A 19,511-nucleotide genomic window follows, 5' to 3' on the forward strand; every position below is an offset into this window, starting at 1 on the left:
CTTGAGAGTCCTTTGGACTGCAAGGAGATCCAACCAGTCCATCCTAAAGGAGATCAGTCCTGGGTGTTCTTTGGAAGGAATGATGCTAAAGCTGAAACTCGAGTACTTTGGCCACCTCATGCGAAGAGCTGACTCATTGGAAGACTCTGATGCTGGGAGGGATTGGGGGCAGGAGGAGAAGGGGATGACAGAGGATGAGATAGCTGGATGGCATCACCGACTCGATGGATGTGAGTCTGAGTGAACTCCGGGAGTCGGTGATGGACAGGGAGGCCTGGCGTGTTGCCATTCATGGGGTCGCAAAGAGTCGGACATGACTGAGCAACTGAACTGAACTGAACTGAAGTACTAAAAGAGAAGGGAGTCCTTTTAAAAACAATTTATAATCAGAAAACTGTCAGAGTTGGAAGAAACAAGGAGAGATGATGCTATCAATACATCACATGGTCCAGAATGCAAAACTGTGGACTCAAAGTGATGTGAGAAGTGAAGTGACAGAATGCACGCACCTTCTCTCTGCTCTGGGTGGAAATCGAAGTGAGGAAGATGGAAGAAAATGGACAGAGGAGCTGGTCAGTGTCTTATGAACTGCTACCATGGAAACCACTGCCTTGCTCTTCTATGCAAATGAGCAGCTTTCTGGAATGGGGCCAGTCTTGAGCTACTTCTCCAGAAATGGCTACAATAGCATTTGAGTTTTCAGACTGCAGGTTATCATCCATTAGTCACTCATGAAAATATAGTAAGTGAGGAAGCTTTCTCTCGGTTACGTATGTCTATACAGGTCAAAATATATTCTTTGCTACAACTGGCAGTCACATGTTTTTGGAGCTGCATAAACTGCATCAAACACTTCGCATTAATCATGGCAGAGATGAAGTGAAAAAAGAACCAGACACCGCAATATCTACAATAACAGTACCACAGGGAAACCCACGTTGTTATTTAAAATATATAATGTAAATATGATATTGACAGTATAAAAGGTAAATGCTTATGAAAAACTCAAGGAAGGTCAAAGGGCATATAAGCAAGTACTATACAGATAGTTTCCTTAAAAGATACATTTTAATATACAGAATAAAATTCAAGAGTTTATTTTTTCACGTTTCCCCCAATTGGTGGCCATGAATGCCTCTAAATCTGACCAGGAGAGTTTATATTTTGGTCCAATACATTATTAGACTACTTGTATGATCAAGTCCGGCTTGATTATCATAAATCATAGTGGTTAATGGAATTTACCTGGAAAATATTATTTTCATAGATGATAAATTTTCAATTTTTTTCTTAGCTAAGAGTTTATTCCACTTTAGCCTCAGAATCAGATTCAAGACATCTTCCTCAACAGCTGGTCATCATGTTAGGGTTAATTTAGGAAAATTATTTACTACTTTATTGAAGATCATAAAAAAAAAAAATTTCACAATAAATAATGAAAAGAGTATGCAAAATCATTAGCCTCTGTCTGCAATACAGAAAATACATGTCAATTCTGGACCAAAATAATTTCATTGAAATACAAAAAGCGATAGGGAAGAATGGAAGGATTTTCACTGACTGCTTTTGGTGGTCAGCTACAGCAAACCAACAACCCTCAGCGATTTTGGAAAGTGAAGGTGGGGTTTAATTTGCAGATAAAGAATGTCTTCGGTAGTTTAAAAAAATATAAACTCTAAAAAAGCTTGTGAATCATATAAAAAAGCAGCTGTCTGAGACCAAGGTTGAAACCCAGAAATCTGTGTGTTAGCACCACCAGCAAGCACAGGTCCTGTGACTCATCTTCATCGACTTTTCTCTCTTGTGCAGAATGCAGGCCGGACTGTTGTACATGTCATTTATCGGTGTAAAAGCCAGCCCGGAGTACAGGTTTCCTGTAGGGTAAAGTCTCAAGCCTGAAGAGGCACCAAGCGGTTACAAAGCCTGGGCAACCGTCCAGGTCACAAGGTCCGACGATACAACAAATCCCGTGTTGCCTTATCAACTTTTTGCTGGTAGTCCTCCAATTTGTCAAGTATTTTCTGGGACAGCTGTAGGAGAAAAGAAGGGAATTGTTAGAGAATAGGTCAAGGATTGAGAAAGACTAAAGTTGTCACTCTAATGTCACCAACCAGATGTCCCCTGATAAAGCTGTCAGCCACTGTGCCTCATGTAATCACCACTCAGTGCAGGAGTCTGCTCCGTGGCTCCACCGCTAGAACTGGACTTTCCTATTACATACAATACTCCAAACCTGTTTTCCTAATGAATTTCTAACTATGCAAATCACACCAGTATTTTTAATAAAAGTTTTATTAGCTCTTGTCCCAGGACCAGAAAACTTCTATGTGATTTAACTAATCATTTCGGAAAGGGGTAGAATTCCCTGGTGGCTCAGACGGTGGAGAGTCTGCCTGCAATCTGGGAGACCCAGGTTTGATCCCTGAGTTGGGAAGATCCCCTGGAGAAGGAAATGGCAACCCGCTCCAGTATTCTTGCCTGGAAAATCCCATGGATGGAGGAGCCTGGAAGGCTACAGTCCATGGGGTTGCAAAGAGTCAGACACAGCTGAGCGACTTCACTTTCACTTTTTCATAGAGGGGCTGGGCAGCACATGAAGGGCAATGCATGGCTTCGGCCCCTCTCTTAATCCCTGAGAACCAGAAGAGCAGGCTTTGCAACTGCTCGAGCAAGGGCTTATGGAATCTAGGGTGCCTCAGGAGAGGGCCGCTCACCGCGATGCTGTGACTGTTGGCAGTGTTCTCTCCCAGAGCCTGGAGGAGCTGATCGATGGCGGAGTACGGCAGCCACACCGCTGGAGCCGTGGCGGACAGTGGGAACTGAAAGGGAAAATACGGATCGTTTGAAGAAAGTCTGAAAAGTGGACCTTTTCTCCTGGGCAGTTACTTCCACAGGATTCAGCAACATGAACACTTTTTTTTCCACAGCAAGGAATTGTGTGTGTATGCGTGCAAGTGCATCCATGCACACACACACGTGTGCACACAGGTGCCTGACTGGACCCCTCCTCCCCAACTCTTCAACTGGGGAACTAGTGCTTTTCTTAGTTAAGTCAAATGTATATTTTTAAATTCATGTCATCTTTTATCTGGAGAAGGCAATGGCACCCCACTCCAGTACTCTGGCCTGGAAAATCCCATGGATGGAGGAGCCTGGTGGGCTGCAGTCCATGGGGTCGCTAAGAGTTGGATACGACTGAGTGACTTCACTTTCACTTTTCGCTTTCATGCACTGGGAGAAGGAAATGGCAACCCACTCCAGTGTTCTTGCCTGGAGATTCCCAGGGACGGGGGAGCCTGGTGGGCTGCTGTCTATGGGGTCGCACAGGGTTGGATACGACTGAAGTGACTTAGCAGCAGCAGCATCTTTTATCTTAAAGCAGGCCTAAGGCCAATTAAGGATAAACACACGCAACTAAAGTTTTCTCTAAATTGTTAATGAATGATACTATTTCCAGTCTGAAATTTAAATTCAAGTTATCTGGAAAAACCTTTGGAAAAAGCAAGTGTGATAATATAGAATTAAAGGAAACGTGGAGACAAGCCTACCTCAATCCCAAAGTACTGATGTCCTTTTCCCAGTACAGCGTCCACATATTCTGAAACCAACTCCACAGCTTCTTCTAAAAGGTCATAGTTTAAGTACAGACGGAGCAACTCAGCTGCATCAACTTTCTGTAAAAAGTCAGTGGTCAAAAACATGTAGCGGTTTCCATCTAACCGGGCACTGTCCAAAGGATGGTGAGTGTCCGATTCCCTGGCACTGATGCTTTTCTTTATAAATAGCCAAACACCATGGTTTGCTTATCTTGGCATGAGGGCTGGATTCCCAAGAGCCTAGTCACCTCCGGGCACCTTGCGAGGCCCTTCTTCACCTGTTCTTTGATCTAAGACACATTTTCATTCTCTCCTACTTTGTTTTGACAGTGGTAAAAGTCAACAAAGCTTCCCAGAAATGCTGAGCACCAGAGACAACATAGTCACATTAATTCTAAGAAACACATGAAGAATCACCAACTTTCAACGCTTGCATTATATTTGTAGTAAACTCAGGGTGAGAGAGAAATGAATACAGCCTCAGTTAGGAAGGTTCTCCTAATTACCCCAATTATGCTTTCTACATTCTGATTTGATCACCATCTTAACCATTACCAACTTAGCTGCCTTCTCTACTTTCTAACTTAAGAAAACAGATTAACTTTCTTGATTTTAAGCTTTGTATTCTTTTTTTTTTTTCCTATTCTTCCCAATGTATTTCAGAAACAGGAGTCCTCAAATTTAGGCATGCATCAAATCAAATTAGGACCTTAAAATGCGTATCCTGGATCTTAACTCCAGGCAATTTGATTCTAGAAGTCTTGGATAGAACCCAAGAATCAAATATTTCAAAGAAGCCTACCATCCAAATAATTTAATGCAGGCGGCCCGAGAACCCAGTTTTGACAAAACCCGAGAGAAACCCTGTTGCAGTATTTGAAAACTATTCCACCCACTGCTGTGATTTCTTGAGTAATGAATAGTAAATAGTGTCCCACATTAACTCTTTGTTCTAAAATAGATACTCATTGTTCACTGGGCACACCAGCACATACTAACTTAGTCACCAACCCAGAGAACTTTAAATCTCACACCCAGTACTTCAAAGGGACTGAAACAAGCTGTTTTTAAAGTTTTTAGCTAAGATTAAGAAGCAATAAGTATCTGTCAGTATATTTCCATAAATCATCACTCTTTTTCTTTTTAATCATCTCATAAAGTTATTCTGGACGATAAGGACCAGGTTCCTACTCTCTACAAGCTAAGGTACCACTTACCTTGTAACTGTTTATTAGCCAGTTAGGCAGAGGAACTCCATGAGATAAGAGCTTGTTTATTACACAGTGGTGATATAAGTTATTCTGGACTTTGTACCTTTCCAGGTAAGCTGATAATAGCCGCCAGGCTTCATCTGTAGCACTTGATGAAAAGAGAGGACTTATGAGTTCCAGATTCTTAATAGGTAATTACAGTACCATTCAAAACATGTATTTACAAGGAAAACAATCCTTAGACGTAACGAATCGACAATACAGCTACACGATAACTAACATTATCAGGGCCAATGTGACTTAGAGGTGGCATTAAAAAATAGATGACTTGGATTTTTGTATTTCCCAACAACCACATATGAACTCAACAATTTACTTTACTTATTTGTTCCAGAGTTCTAAAACAATGAAATTGGCTCAGACCCGTTTCCAACCCTGACCAAGCCTTAGAATCATGTAGAAGTTCTGATTTAGAAGATTAGGGTGATGTTTTGTAATCTGCATCTTGATAGTAATTCTGGTGTGAATTTAGGGGCTGAAAAATAGTATCAAAGGACTTCATCACTGTAAAATGCTATAATTCTAAAAAAGGACATCGTAACTGTAAAATGCTATAATTCTAAAGTGCTAAGCTGCATAATACAAATTATAAATGCAATTCGGGGAAGGGAAGGGTGCTGAGGGTTGTTAGAGAAGGATTCCAAAGACACTTGGAGCACACTCAGGCAGCCACTTATTGGGTGCACCGGGGAAGGATGTGGAGGTGAGCCCTTGCAGGGCTGGTAGGGCTATACCTAGACTCTTTAGTGGTGATGACTGACGAAAGCTGGTTGGCTGCTAGCCAGGCCCAGGCTTCTGCTTGCGCTGCCTCTCCTCCAAACTGCAATTTGATGCATCTGAAAGGAGAATGGTTCCACACATGGTAAATCAATTTGCTGAAATGCACATTATGTTGCTACTAAACCTGGAGATAGGATGACAACTTTAGCTCCAACCTATTACTGAATTCCCTGCTGGGATATTGGCTTTCCCTCTCCTCACAGTCACATAACTGGACGACCTGTAAGGCCATTAAGAAGTGTTCAGAGATCATTTACTTACAAGAGAAAACTGATGATGAACAATTCTGAAAGTTTATTTCTAACTCACAGACAACTTGACCAATATTTAGCTATGACGTAACATCAGTAAGAAGCACTTTTAAACAATGTGTGGGCCAAGAGATGCCCTAAAGGACTGAAGAGAACACACGTCTTGTCTAAGTGGACACACAGGCTACCTACTGTCATGCGGGCATGCGGGCTTGGCAATGCCAGATTTGATTTCTCGAAAGACGCTATAAACCAAGATTAACACCCCTTGCCCACACAAAAACCTCACAGTCAACTACCAAAAAAAAAAAATCCAGACGACACAAAAACTTCTTTAGAGTTGGCTTATAAGTTGGCTTGTGTGATCACTGCTTCATACTAAGCAACAGTGAAGTAAATAGAAAATTAAGAATATTTTAGAAATTTAAGACTAGGAAATCAGACTATGTTAGGAAGTTAAGACTATAGAAAAGCAATTTTATACATACTTGAAAGCAAGTCCTTCAAAGACTGGCGTTAAGGGAAGCTTGAAAGTCTGACACAGTGATACAGCAGTGTCAAAAAGGCCAGCCTGAACCAGGAGAGTGACCATCTCCTCTGCGGATGAACTTCCTGTGGAAGTGGAAACGAGCTATTTATTGCAACCACTGGACATGCCAGTGAACTGAACCCAAAGACCGTGCCCTTGGTGAATGCCCAGAATAACGACGACACACTCCACACCCACATGGCACACTATGTCTGCTGCCCGGGCCTGAAATGCACTGTTGGTGCCGAATGCCCACCTGCGACAGCAGCCGCCGAGGGGTCGTGCTGAGCCAGGGTGAGGCGAATGCGGGCCAAGGAGCACTCCTTCTCCAGATCTTCCAGTTCCAGGATTTCAATCTGTCTATTCGCTATAAGCCAAAGGAAAACACTGTCAATTCCCAGAGCACAAAGGAAGTGCCTGTTAGACAAACGCAACCCGTCAGCTTCCACTAAACACTAAGTCACTGTCCATTTAATTTTAGGAAGATATGGTGAAAACAAGGGGCTCAATAAAACAAACAACCCTGCTTCACTCTAGAGCCGAGTCAAGTCAAAGCATTCTAATAACAGCTTCAGGGAGGCGCTTGCAAGGAATTAACTCTTACAACTGTGAAATACTGTCATCTTTATCAGTAAGGAACATGCCCAAAGTGAGAGGCAGGATTAAAGCCGAGTGTGTCCAACTCTAGAGCCCGGGCTCTTTAAGGAAGGGAATCGTGGTCCAAGACTCTGCTCCCACTGCGGGGGATGGGGGTTCAACCCCTGGTTGGAAAACTCAGAGACTACTTGCCTCGAGGCACCATCACGGAGAAAAGGAAAAAAAGAGAAGGGAAATCATGCCTCTATAGAGACACTAAAGGAACCTAATTTAAAAAAGTATACTAAGCTGACTTGAACACGACAAGCAACAAACATACACACACCCCTTTTTAAGGATTTTCATGTCACACACAGGCATACGAAGTTTTCGAAGGGCAACCAGACAGAATACTGATAAGAAATTTTACCATATGTTAACAAAGTAACTACCATACATATACAGTATACTATACTATGATTGTTCATACTATAATAAGTACTATATAAAAAACAAGTAAATATAAATACAACTAGTGTAACAATTAAGTGCCATTCAGTGAAAGTCAGCCTGAGATCCCCGACTCACTTGGGGCAGCTGTGCATTCTCCATCATGATTCCTTTTAGGGGATGCTCCAGGGCGATCATACTGAAAAGACAAAGCAAGAGATTTAACTGTGAAAAATCAGTATTTTATTTTAACATCATTAACTGTGATCCAGGGCTTTCATGCTTAAATTTTCCCAGCGTAAATTATGGCTATTTCAACTAGCACAGCTTTTCTCACAAAGTTACTGGAACCTCTAGACAAAGAAACGCGGCTCACTTAGCTAAAATTGTACTGAGTCCAAAGACACTGATTTGATGTCCATATAAACCATCTGACCTTCTTCGGTTTACAAAATTACATTCTTCACTCATAACCCTGGAAAACAGAACTATGCAGAAACTATACAAGTAACTGGGAGTACCCCAACAGCATGATAAAACAAATGACCGTCACTTATTAAATGACATACTTATTAAAACTCAAGGTTCACCTCCTTTAAAACAATAACAATACATTAAATTAACAAAAATGAATGAAATAAAAACAGCTAGCATTTACTGAGCACTTTCTGCAGGCCAGGCACTGTCACTATTCTATGCAATCTTACATGGGTTATCTCATTTAATACCCAAATAATCCTGTAAGGTAGATATCATTATCATCATCATTCCTGTTTTATGCAAGAGGCTAACTGGACAATACAAGATACAGTAATTTGCCTGAAGTCAGGCAGTCTAATTCCAAAACCACTCTGTAATATTGTTTCAGATTATCTGATGATTTTGAACTGTGGTGTTGGTGAAGACTCTTGAGAGTCCCTTGGACTACAAGGAGATCAAACCAGTCAATTCTAAAGGAAACCAACCCTGAATATTCATTGGAAGGACTGATGGTGAAGTTGAAGCTCCAATACTTTGGCTACCTGATGCAAAGAGCTGACTCACTGAAAAGACCCTGATGCTGGGAAAGATTGAAGGTGAGAGGAGAAGGGGACGACAGAGGATGAGATGGTAGGATGACATCACCGACTCAACGGACATGAGTTTGAGCAAGCTCTGGGAGATAGTAAAGGACAGAGGAGCCAAGCATTCTGCAGTCCATGGGATCGCAAAGAGTCTGACATCACTTAGCAACTAAACAACCATACTTATTCCTACAGTAATTCTGAACTTGGAAACCAAAGGGGGTAGTAACATAAGACAAATGAATCACTGCAAAAAATAGATTAAGTTCACAAATATCCCAGAGGAAGTTTTAAATGAAATGAAGCAAAATGAGGTATTTTCAAAAGACCAAACAAAATAAGTTAAATTATCCCCAACTTCCAGCATACAAAGTTTTCATACCACTGCACCAGATGCTGGCTGAACAATCCACGCGTATTCTGGGCGAATAAGTCGTAAGCAATTAATGGCAGCCAGATAACAGTTGCCTTGCTTCTCAAGTCCCCGGATAGTTCGAACCTCTCTGCCAAGACGCATTCCATACTCAAACATCACTGTGCCAGCTATGAGGCAATAACAGATATGAGGATTTCAAACATGTGTCTCTTTAGAGACACAGAGAAAATCTGTCACATTTACCAAATGTTAAAATTTAAGAAAAAAAATCAAGTTTAACTTAAAACAACAAAAAATCACATGTTGCCAAGAATGTGGACAAATTGGAACCCTTGTGTTGTGCTGGAGGGAATATAAATTGGTATAGCCACTAAGGAAAACAGTTCTTCAAAAAATCAGAATTAGTTTATAATTCACCAATTCTACTTTTGGGTGTATAAACCACCCCCTCCCCCTAAAAAAACCAACTGAAAGCAGAGTCTTAAAGAATTATTTGTACATCCCTGTTCATTGGAGTGTTATTCATAACAAACAAAAGATGGAAACACCCAAGGTTCCATCAAAATTGTTATCAATACATCCATACAATAGAGTATTGTAAATTCTGATGGATGCTACAAGATGGATGAATCTGAAGATGTTATGCTAAGTGAAATAGGCCAGTCATGAAAAGTCAAATGCTAGAGGATTCTGGTAGCCAAATCTGTTGACAGAGAGTGGAATGGTGGTTGCCAGGAGATGGGGAAGGAGGGAATGAGAAGCTGATGTTTAAGGAGTATAGTTTCCGTCTGGCAAGGTGAAAAGAATTCTGGAGACTGGCTACACGGTCAGGTGAAGGTGCTCAGCACTACTAAACATGTAGAACAGTTAAGATAGTAGTTTCTATTACATGTACTTTACAATCCCCAAGAAAGGCAGAAAAAAAAAAAGTTCTGAAAACATCTAAAATGTTACTTTTCAAGTTTAGATACCACATACCCAGGTAGCACAGAACACTAGCTTGGAGAACTAGTTTCAACTCTGTGGTCACCTATCACCACCCAGGATCTGAGTGTCTGTTCAAGGTCATAAACTCTTTTTTTTTTTCTGGCCGAGTCATACAGCACGTGGGATCTTTGCTCCCCGACCAGGGATTGAACATGAGTCCCCGTGTTGGAAGCTCAGAGTCTTAACCACTGGATTGCCATTGAAGACCCCCAAGATCATACTCTCATCATTGTTTTGAGACAGCATGGGACTCCAGAAACTAAACAGATTTTAAAATTCTCTTTCAGTTTTCAAACCAAATCAGACTGTTTTTCATCCCAACAAATACTTTTGAGTGCCTGGAATACGTAAGACGTTTTTGTCAGAAAAACAGCTTTGCTCCAGAAAGATCTGGACATTAGTCCAGCTAAACTGGTCTTAATCGGGTGGATGTAATGGATGCTGTCATTGTGAAAGCAGTGAGAGATCTTGAATCGTCTATACCACCTTTCTTGTATTAGTCAATGAACACGCAAACACGTTTTACCATTAGGAATATTAAGAACAGGCCTATGAACTATTTCCATCTATTCTTTCCAATAAGAATAGAAATCAATAAGAAAATCAATAAGAAAAAAAAAAAAAATTCCTGAGTGAAAATAGTACAAAAAAGTTAGTGGTTCCAAAGGGTAACCACAACGATTATCTTGTAAAATATGATCTTAAAACAGCCATGTAATCCTTTAATTTTAGCTGACCTGATAAAGATCTCATTGTCACCAAATAAATCCAAATTCAGAAACATTCTACAAAACTGATTGGCCTGTCCTCTTCAAACACCGACACTTGTCAGTGTCATCAAAGGCAAAGTAGGGCTGATAGAATGCTCTGGATTAAAGGAGACTAAACCGACAGGACAATTAAATCCAAGACATCATCCCAGATCAGGAGGTGAGGACACTATGAGGAAAATGTACTACCCGTGTTTGGCGATATTTAAACATGAACAGCACGTCGGAGAAGAGCACTACATCTACATTTAGTTCACAAAATCAGTTATTTTCTCAGTTTGCGATTATATAAGAAAATGTCCTTGAAAAGCATCTGAAGTGTCTATGCATTGAGTCATGATGTCCACAACTTACTCTCTAAAGGGTCAGCACAAGGAATAGAAAAGAAAGGCCAAAGGCTTCCGTTGTGACTCATCGCTAGAGAACCTGCCTGCCAATGAAGGAGACACAGGTTTGATCTCTGGTCTGGGAAGATCCCACAAGCCACGGAGCAGTCTGAAGCCTGTGCGCCACAGCTACTGAGCCTGTGCTCTAGCCGTGCTCCACAGCGAGAGGAGCCCAAACACCGCAGCCAGAGCGTATCTGCTGCTCACCGTAATTGTAGAAAATCGGAGGGCTCAGCACAGCAATAAATAAATAAATTAGTAAATCAACAACAACAAAAAGAAAGCAGAAAGGCCAAAGACAAAATTGTACAGTAACTTAAAAACCAGCCACAAAAATTCAACGTGCCTTTAGTGAAATAAAATTTCTTTTAAAATTAGAAGAAAGATACACATAGAACGCCATCTCAATGGAAATGCTTCAAGAACTTTCTAAAACGGGAGAAATATCTTTTTTTTTTTTGGCTGCACCGACCAGCTTATGGGGATCTTAGTTCCCTGAACAGGGATTGAACAGGGATTGAACCTTTGCAGTAAAAGCATGGAGTCCTAATAACCACTGGACCGCCAGGGAATTCTGGCAGAGAAGTGTCTATCTTTAAGATTAACAGGTAATTTACAAAGAGGTGAAGAAAATCTTGAACTTAAACATAAGTTCCCCAAATGCTTGTAGAGAACACTTGTCCGCTGGTAAAAATAAGGTAAAAATTACATAAGTCAAACAGATAATACATTTTTGTAAAGCATGAAACAACTGATTAGGCTGCCTCCCACAAAGACGACATGCTTCAAGTGCTCACCCTTCCGGTAATTGTGACGGTAGATGTGAAAGGCATACAGAAGCTCATAGTAATTGTGAGTCATAAGGTCCACAGCTCTTGCCCGTGATTCAATTATTCCCACCACCTAAAGGAGGGGAAGCAGTCAGATATCAACGTTAGCCATCACGACAACTACCAGAACCACATCCAGCCATCAGTGGGTAAATAAGATGACCTCATTATGCAGATTCACATAGGGAAACTCCACGAGGTCCTGAAGTTGGGAACGTTCACAAAGAACTACCACCAGCTGCCGCAGGCAATCCAACTGCCTGGAAGGAAAGAAAGGGGTACGAGTGTACACTTTCCTTGTGGATTACACAGGGCTGGTAAAATGCCTCCTCTAAGTAAGACTGTGGGTTTGATTACCTGCTGGAATCAGGAATTTGGGTCAACGCTTCATAGGCTTGGCTATTGTGCCCTAAATCCAAATGATGTTTGAAGATGCACGTCCTTAAGGTGGCCTAAGTATCAAATGTTGGGGAAAAAAGAACAGAAATCAGAACACCATACCCATGAGGAAGCTCCAGGGTAATAAACAGGACACAGTTAGTCCTCACCTGACTTTTCCAGTCATCACCTGCTTCAGTTATTGCTGATGTGGCCAACTGAATAACCAGTTCAGGCAAACCTACGACATCCAGCAGACGCAAGACCTAGGGAGAAATATGAGGGCACTTCAGGTTGGATACAATTCACTTTATTTCATGTTTCGGCTTCCCCGGCGAGCCAGTGCCTAAGACTCCACCCGCCAACGCAGAAGACAGACTCGATCCCTGGCCCAGGAAGACCCCACATGCAGCTAAGCCACTGAGGCACAACCACAGCCCGCGCCCCTGCAGCCTGCGCGCTGCTACAAGAGGTGCCGCTGCGGTGGGAAGCCCGAGCACCGCAAGCACAGGGGCCCCTGCTCGACGCAGCTGGAGCGCCCTCGAGCAGCTAGAGACCCGGCGGGGTCGGAACTGCAAGACGCTGAGTGCAGCTCCTCGTGCTGCAGAGTAGGTCCTCGTCTACCTAGTTTATATATCAAGTGTATATGCTAACCCCACACTCATTTATCTGCCTCCCTGCCCCTGTTACATGTTTACCCAGTGTGGTGTAAGAAGGACCAAACCATGCCAGAACCTTGTCATAATATTGCAGCCGGGGGGTGGACACAATCTCTCCATCCTCTGAACGGATCAAGCGATCTAAGAATTCCTCTTTGCCCACTTCGGATGCTGCCTGGCAGAAACATTCCAGAGCCTGAAGGAATAGAAGGATACAAAATGACTTATAATAGATTGTTCCACTTCCAGATAATATGAGCCAAGAGTTCTTATACCGAGAAAAGCCGAAAAAAAGAAAGAAAATTATTTAAGTAAGTAAATGACTGCATTTACTGTTTGTTGTATCTAAATTCTCTGATGCATTATTTAATATTTTAATTTATCTAACTTTTTAATTTAATGTTGCTAATTACAAAGTACACTTTAAGAGGATATTTGATGGATACCAGTGATATAGCAACTATAACACCATGTTAATTTTTGTAGAATCTGAGTGGGGGATTTAGTATGAAAGTCTTTGGACTTTTATGTCTGAAAGTTTACATAACAGGATGTCAGGGAAAAAAATTAGAAATGTAAACTACCATAATGGGAAAAAAAAAACAGCATAAAAAAACATGCTATAAAAACAATGTATCTGAGAAATATTTTCGTCACAAAAATGTATCCCTATAAGCACTGCACAGGGGCAGGAGGGTTTTAAAGTATTCTTCTTCATATTTTCCTGTGTCCTAAACAATCTGTAAAGTACATGAAGCTAAATGGTCCCCACGGGTAGATCATGCCCCTTGCTGGCACTGTTAGTCTTCTTTACCCTTATCTGGAGGATTCTAGGCCTCCAATCCCCTCCCTGAGATGGAAACTGAGTGTCCTCCTTGCTCTAAAGTCTGCTCATCTTTCAGATGCAGTTTACCTTCTGTCCCTCTCCCGTAACCAGGTAACATCGTCCCAGCATAAATCGGCAGGAACCAACGTTGACTTGACACCAGGGATGCAGCAACTGAATATAATCCTTAAAGGCAAAAAGGTGGTTTCTGATTAGAAGATAAATGTCCCTTAAGGAGATATTCATTTCCATGTTCTTCAGAGGGAGAGAAGATAGTGGTCATTCAACACAAAAGCTGTATTTCCAGAAAGCATCTGGAGGTTAAAAGCAAACCCTGTTAATCCATTCTTAAATTATTAATAAGTTATTAGACACGCTAAGAAAGCAAACTGGACTCTAATAACACTATCACATGAAAACAAAGACACTTTCCATCTTGGCAATCTTCCAACTTTTGGTATTTACTGGCTCAACTGACTAGATTCCAGTGAAGGATTTATATGAAGACAATGATACGTTTTCTTTCTATAAAGAGATCCCAATAGAGAGAATTAACAAAAAAGTACTTCATAAAACACTGTGTTAGGAATGATACTGCCAAGAATGAAGTAAAGAAAATCTCTCTGGTGTATGTTTCCATGTAATCCAGTGTAAATTAATGTGGGTCTTATCAGCCCAATTAAAATGCAAGAAACATTTACAAAGAAAAAAGTTCTAGAAATCCCCTTCTTTACAAAAATAACTGTCCTGAAATGTTCAACGGTACTCACCTGCAATTGTACATACTGACAATTTCCCATCAAACATTCTAGAAAGAGACAACCAGGATTGCTAGGCCATCTAGTCATTGGTTAAGGCAACTGTTTACTGTTTTGGTAAAGCTTAAATATACACACTGAGCACCCAAACTCCATGAAATGGCTTAATTTTTAAAAAGAAGGTAAATAGAAGGTGGTACAACACATGTTCTTCCTACACAACTATGTAGCTTTAATATTAAACACAGTGGAAAGGTTATACACTAGGAGCCTAGCCACCTGCATTAGAATGCAACCAGCTAAGAACTAAAGCATGTATCTCACCTCTTGGTGCTCACTTCTGATTTTAGCTAGGATATTGCCCAAGCATACTAGGCCAATGGATACTCAGTACCTAACACAGGGCTTGGCATACAAAGCCATTCAATAAATATTTGATAAATGTATGCTTTAAAAGCAACCTAGGTATTAACTGTATGTGCACCAATAAAATGTGGCTCAACCCCTGAGCAAAAAAAAAATTAAAAAAAAAAAAAAAAAAGGGATACCTGAAAATAACTATCATTTCTCGTTGGGATGGGGAGGGTGGGGGTGGTAAACATCCAACCTCATTAAAATTTTTCATTACACAGGCAGAATATTCCTGAATCTTAGACTATCTGGATAGAAAAAAACCCCTCTCAATTAGCTTTTAAATGAAAGGATACAAGAGCTGCAATAAATAATTGGTAACTGCAGTGATCATCTCTGGCCAGTTCAATCCAGTTTGGCTTAGAGGCGCCTTTGGTTGAGAGAACAGATGAGATATAATGTGTTTTCTTGCAACTTCTTGGAAGAATAATTCCACAATTGTCTGAGGGCTAGATACTTAAAAATAAAAAGTTTTAACAGTCACCAATTTGTGACAGTAGTATCAATTTTCAATTAAGACAGCCTACCAATTCATTTTACGCCTGTCACAAAGAACATTATTTAAAAACGTAAAACTCATCACTGGTATAATCAATGGCAATATAAATAAAAGCAATCTGTAAACTATGAAGTACTATACAAATACAATAAAAGAGCCACTAAATTAACATGACAGTCACGCCATTCCTCTCAAAGTGTTTCCAATAAACATAGTCCTAAGAGTCTAAATTTTATACCAAAACACAGAATAAACTCTCCAGAATGGTTCTCAAGCATGAGAGAGGACTCCTTTTGAATATTTGCTGATGGAGACAAGATTACAAAAGCTATATGAACTTAGTAAATTAAAAAAATGATTAACCACTGGGGGTACACACACACCCCCCCCCCACACACACACACACACACACACCACACCCACACACCCACACACAGCTTCCCAGGTGGCTCAGTGGTAGAGAATCTGCCTGCCAATACCAGAGAGATGGATTCAGTCCTTGGGTTGGGAAGATCCCCTGGAGAAGGGAATGACAACCTACCCTAATATTCTTGCCTGGGAAATCCCATGGACAGAGGAGCCTGGGGGGTCACAGAGAGTTGGACATGATTGGGGACACACGTGTGCATATATACAGGCAACACTCTTCATTTCTGTCTGATCTGATACTACTTGTCACAACCAGAGAGGTCTCAGGACACAGCTTGCTCACACCCTCTCAAACTGAAAGCACAGCCGAGGCACCTTTGCTAAAGCAAGGCGGCAAAAGACCACCTTAATGAACACTCAATAAATGCCAAACTTAAAATCAAATGCACATACAGTCCAATCCTTACCAAACTTATTTGTCGTTAAAGCACCAGAGTCAGTTAGTTCCAGTACTGATAAATGTTGAAGATTAGACTCCCTGTGAGGAAAGGGGGAAAAACCAAAAAAGCTCAATAAATTTTCCTATGCTAACATTACTTCAACAAGTTAGCCGATTAAAACGCTGTCAGTTTCACTAATAAACTGCACATGACTGCGCCACTGAGAGCACAGAAGTGTCTGGAAAGTGAGCTGTGGCTTAGATTATTTCCCATCATGTCACCCCGCGATCCTTCACGAAGCCAGGGCAAAAATTGCTTAGGCCTCCATGCCATGAAAAGACTTCCCTGTCCTTTTAAGCAAAGTGGCTTATCTAACTGAAGTGTCAGTCTGTTAGGCACACGTTAAATTTTCTTTCTTACTTTGGTTATAAAGAATCTCAGTCTACTCTTGATAATTAGCATATTTTCGTACGTGGCCTAACTTTCTCTGCGACAACTTAAAAAAAAATTATTTATTTTTAACTGAAGGATAATTGCTTTACAATATTGTGCTGGTTTCTGCCACAGGTCAACATGAATCAACCACAGGCACAGAAATGTCCCCTCCCTCCCGGTTCTCCCTCCATCCCACCCTCCCAGGTTGTCACAGAGCACCAGGTTGAGCTCCGAGTCATACAGCAAAGTGACCTCATCTTCTTCTTTCGCTTTCCACAGGATTTGTCTCTACATTATCCATACACACATATAATAATAATACATATTTATTGCTTTCATTCTTCTTGTATCATTTTCATTCTTATAACTTGCCTCTAACCTTTAGATAATGGAGCTATCTGAAAGCTCTGAGCATCACAGGCATATCCTGCTGCAGCACAATATTCAATTTGCTTTTCTATCAGACAGTGGAAAAGAATCATCAAGCTCACAATTTATTTCTAAAATAATCAGAACACGGAAACTCACAAGGTGTCAACTGGAACATCAGTTGCCAAGCACTGACTTCCCCACTTAATGAGGTAATAAGATAAGAGCAGGGGAGCTGTTCGATGCAGTAGGTCTTGCTGGGCTTGAAAGAGCTGGCCAGCTCCCAAGATTACCTGTATGTCATGGGTGGGTGGGTGAGACAGGAAATAGTATTTAGTAAGGATAACCCTTAGGTTCAGGTGGCGGTGAAATAACACAGTTACAAAGGGCATACGTAAAAGCGACACACCCATTGCGTTTGGGGTAGCAGGCAGCAAAAGGATCTACCCACTTATCAGCGCAAAATAACAAAAACAGCTCACCAGGCCACAGGAGCTGATGGCGAAAAAGAAAACGGTAACAGACTGCTTAACTTTCACCAAGAAGAGAAACAGGGAAATCTAAGACATTTCTTAATCTTCTTGTTTTGGGTAAAATAAATACGAGCATTAGAGGAAAGCTTGACAAGAATATCAGTAGCCTTAAAAACGTGTGTCGCTTTGGGACTTCCCTATTGGTCTGGTGGTTAAGACTCCACGCTTCTACTTTAGGGGCATGGGTTCAATCCCTGGTCAGGGAACAGACCCCAAAGGTACCGGCTATGACTGGATGCAGCCAAATAAATAAATATTAAAATACAATACAAACTCAAAAAACAAAACCACAAAGGGAATTCCATGGTGGTGCAGTGGCTGGGACTTGGGCTTTCACTGCCAAAGCCTGGGTTCAGTCCCTGATCAAGTAACTAAGATCCCATGAGCTGTGAGGCAAAGAGACAGACAACTTTCAGGAAAGGGTCCTGCTTCTCCTTGGTGGTCCTAAACCAATCATCTTCCAGAATGTTTTCTCCTTATCTTTTACCAGAAATTCTGCCATTAGCCATGTACTTGAGTTAATGAATTCTGATTTAAAAAGTATAAACATCCCCGGGAGCTCCAAAGGGCTTTCAGTTTATTTATATATCAATATGAATTAGTTTAATCAGATAGCTTCCTTGTCAGGCTCAGATGAATGTTTGGAAGGAATGATGCTAAAGCTGAAACTCCAGTACTTTGGCCGCCTCATGCGAAGAGTTGACTCACTGGAAAAGACTTTGATGCTGGGAGGGATTGGGGGCAGGAGAAGAAGGGGACGACCGAGGATGAGATGGCTGGATGGCATCACTGACTCGATGAACGCGAGTCTGAGTGAACTCCGGGAGTCGGTGATGGACAGGGAGGCTTGGCGTGCTGCGATTCATGGGGTCGCAAAGAGTCAGACATGACTGAGTGACTGAACTGAACTGAACTGAACTGAACTGATGGTGGGAGGACAGGTTAACTCTGGAATGTGAAACGTTCAAGGCGGGGAGGAGGGGGAGAGACAAGCACAGCAGTCTGGCAACACAAGGCTGGTGGCTAAAAGGCGAGGATGGACAGGGAGGCAGAGTACGGAGCTGGGGGACCCCAAAACCAACTGCAATTTCAAAACGGCTTAGGGCAAATCCTGCACTGGAGAAAGAGAGAAGTTCTTTTTCTCTTTCTTCCTCTCTCCTCCGTCCTAAATGGTACCCTGTGATCACATCCAGAGCTGTACTAATACTACTACATTTTGGGAGCGCCATCCTAGAAAATTATCTCACCATGATATACACAAAGGTTAAGAGTAAAACAACCTGCTTCATGTACATTCTTCCCCCCCACCTCATGTACATTCTTAATCTGCAATTTAGGCTCACTCATTCTTAAATCAGCCTGCATTCACAGAGGACCCGCGAAGGGCCAAGCACGTGGGACAGAGCAGTGAACAAAGACACACGTCTCTGTGCTCTGGGGCTGATGCTCCGCCACGTGCCTGCAGGTCAAGTCCAGATTTCAGATTTGACGAGCTCTCCCTCAAGCAGTACTTACAGCATCCCCTAGCCTCATCAGTAGCTGCTGTAAGATCAAAAGGTCTCGGCAGATGAGGAAGCGCGTGCTGGCAATTTTACACACACTTCTGCACACGATATGTCCTGATGTGCTACTACCGTAGAGCTGAGAAAGATTCATTCGAATATTCAAAGGCTGAGCTGTAAATTAAAAAATAAGAATTGATTTAAAAATTTAACTGCATTCCTGTTTTCTCTGAATCAGAAGGTGCACTTGCTGCTTTGTCATTTACCTGGATTGAATCCCTTTTCCATTTCTACTTCCGTTTCATAATCCATCTCCCGTATTAGAAGTCCAATGGCATGGATTGGGTTCCTAATCTCCTGCAGCTTACTACAGATATCCTCCATCACATTGTCTCTATAAGGAAGTTAAAAAACCATTACTTCTGAGAATGTACGTGATAGACTGTTTACGCCCCTATAAGGTAAA

At 41.5% G+C, this 19,511-nt stretch overlaps 1 protein-coding gene across 1 annotated transcript in view; it reads right to left on the reverse strand.

Annotated features, from left to right (window-relative positions):
- Positions 1-938: 938 nt before the first annotated feature.
- The window catches only part of NUP160 (nucleoporin 160), a 43,786-nt gene continuing 25,213 nt past the window's right edge, over positions 939-19,511 (reverse strand). Inside the window, exons 16-36 of the mRNA XM_069555698.1 lie at positions 19,312-19,439; positions 19,059-19,219; positions 17,170-17,303; positions 16,234-16,304; positions 15,195-15,354; positions 14,500-14,569; positions 13,817-13,915; positions 12,980-13,099; positions 12,415-12,510; positions 12,224-12,318; positions 12,030-12,126; positions 11,834-11,939; positions 8,900-9,060; positions 7,592-7,652; positions 6,684-6,794; positions 6,387-6,510; positions 5,602-5,703; positions 4,814-4,955; positions 3,549-3,674; positions 2,715-2,819; positions 939-2,030 (exon numbers count right to left, since the gene is read on the reverse strand). Coding sequence (XP_069411799.1) covers positions 1,941-2,030; positions 2,715-2,819; positions 3,549-3,674; positions 4,814-4,955; positions 5,602-5,703; positions 6,387-6,510; positions 6,684-6,794; positions 7,592-7,652; positions 8,900-9,060; positions 11,834-11,939; positions 12,030-12,126; positions 12,224-12,318; positions 12,415-12,510; positions 12,980-13,099; positions 13,817-13,915; positions 14,500-14,569; positions 15,195-15,354; positions 16,234-16,304; positions 17,170-17,303; positions 19,059-19,219; positions 19,312-19,439 — 2,359 coding nt within the window. The 3' untranslated portion in view covers positions 939-1,940. The remainder of the gene's footprint in view (positions 2,031-2,714; positions 2,820-3,548; positions 3,675-4,813; positions 4,956-5,601; positions 5,704-6,386; positions 6,511-6,683; positions 6,795-7,591; positions 7,653-8,899; positions 9,061-11,833; positions 11,940-12,029; positions 12,127-12,223; positions 12,319-12,414; positions 12,511-12,979; positions 13,100-13,816; positions 13,916-14,499; positions 14,570-15,194; positions 15,355-16,233; positions 16,305-17,169; positions 17,304-19,058; positions 19,220-19,311; positions 19,440-19,511) is intronic.

The sequence above is a fragment of the Ovis canadensis genome, chromosome 15 (assembly GCF_042477335.2).
Source record: "Ovis canadensis isolate MfBH-ARS-UI-01 breed Bighorn chromosome 15, ARS-UI_OviCan_v2, whole genome shotgun sequence".
Taxonomy (NCBI): Eukaryota; Metazoa; Chordata; class Mammalia; order Artiodactyla; family Bovidae; genus Ovis; species Ovis canadensis.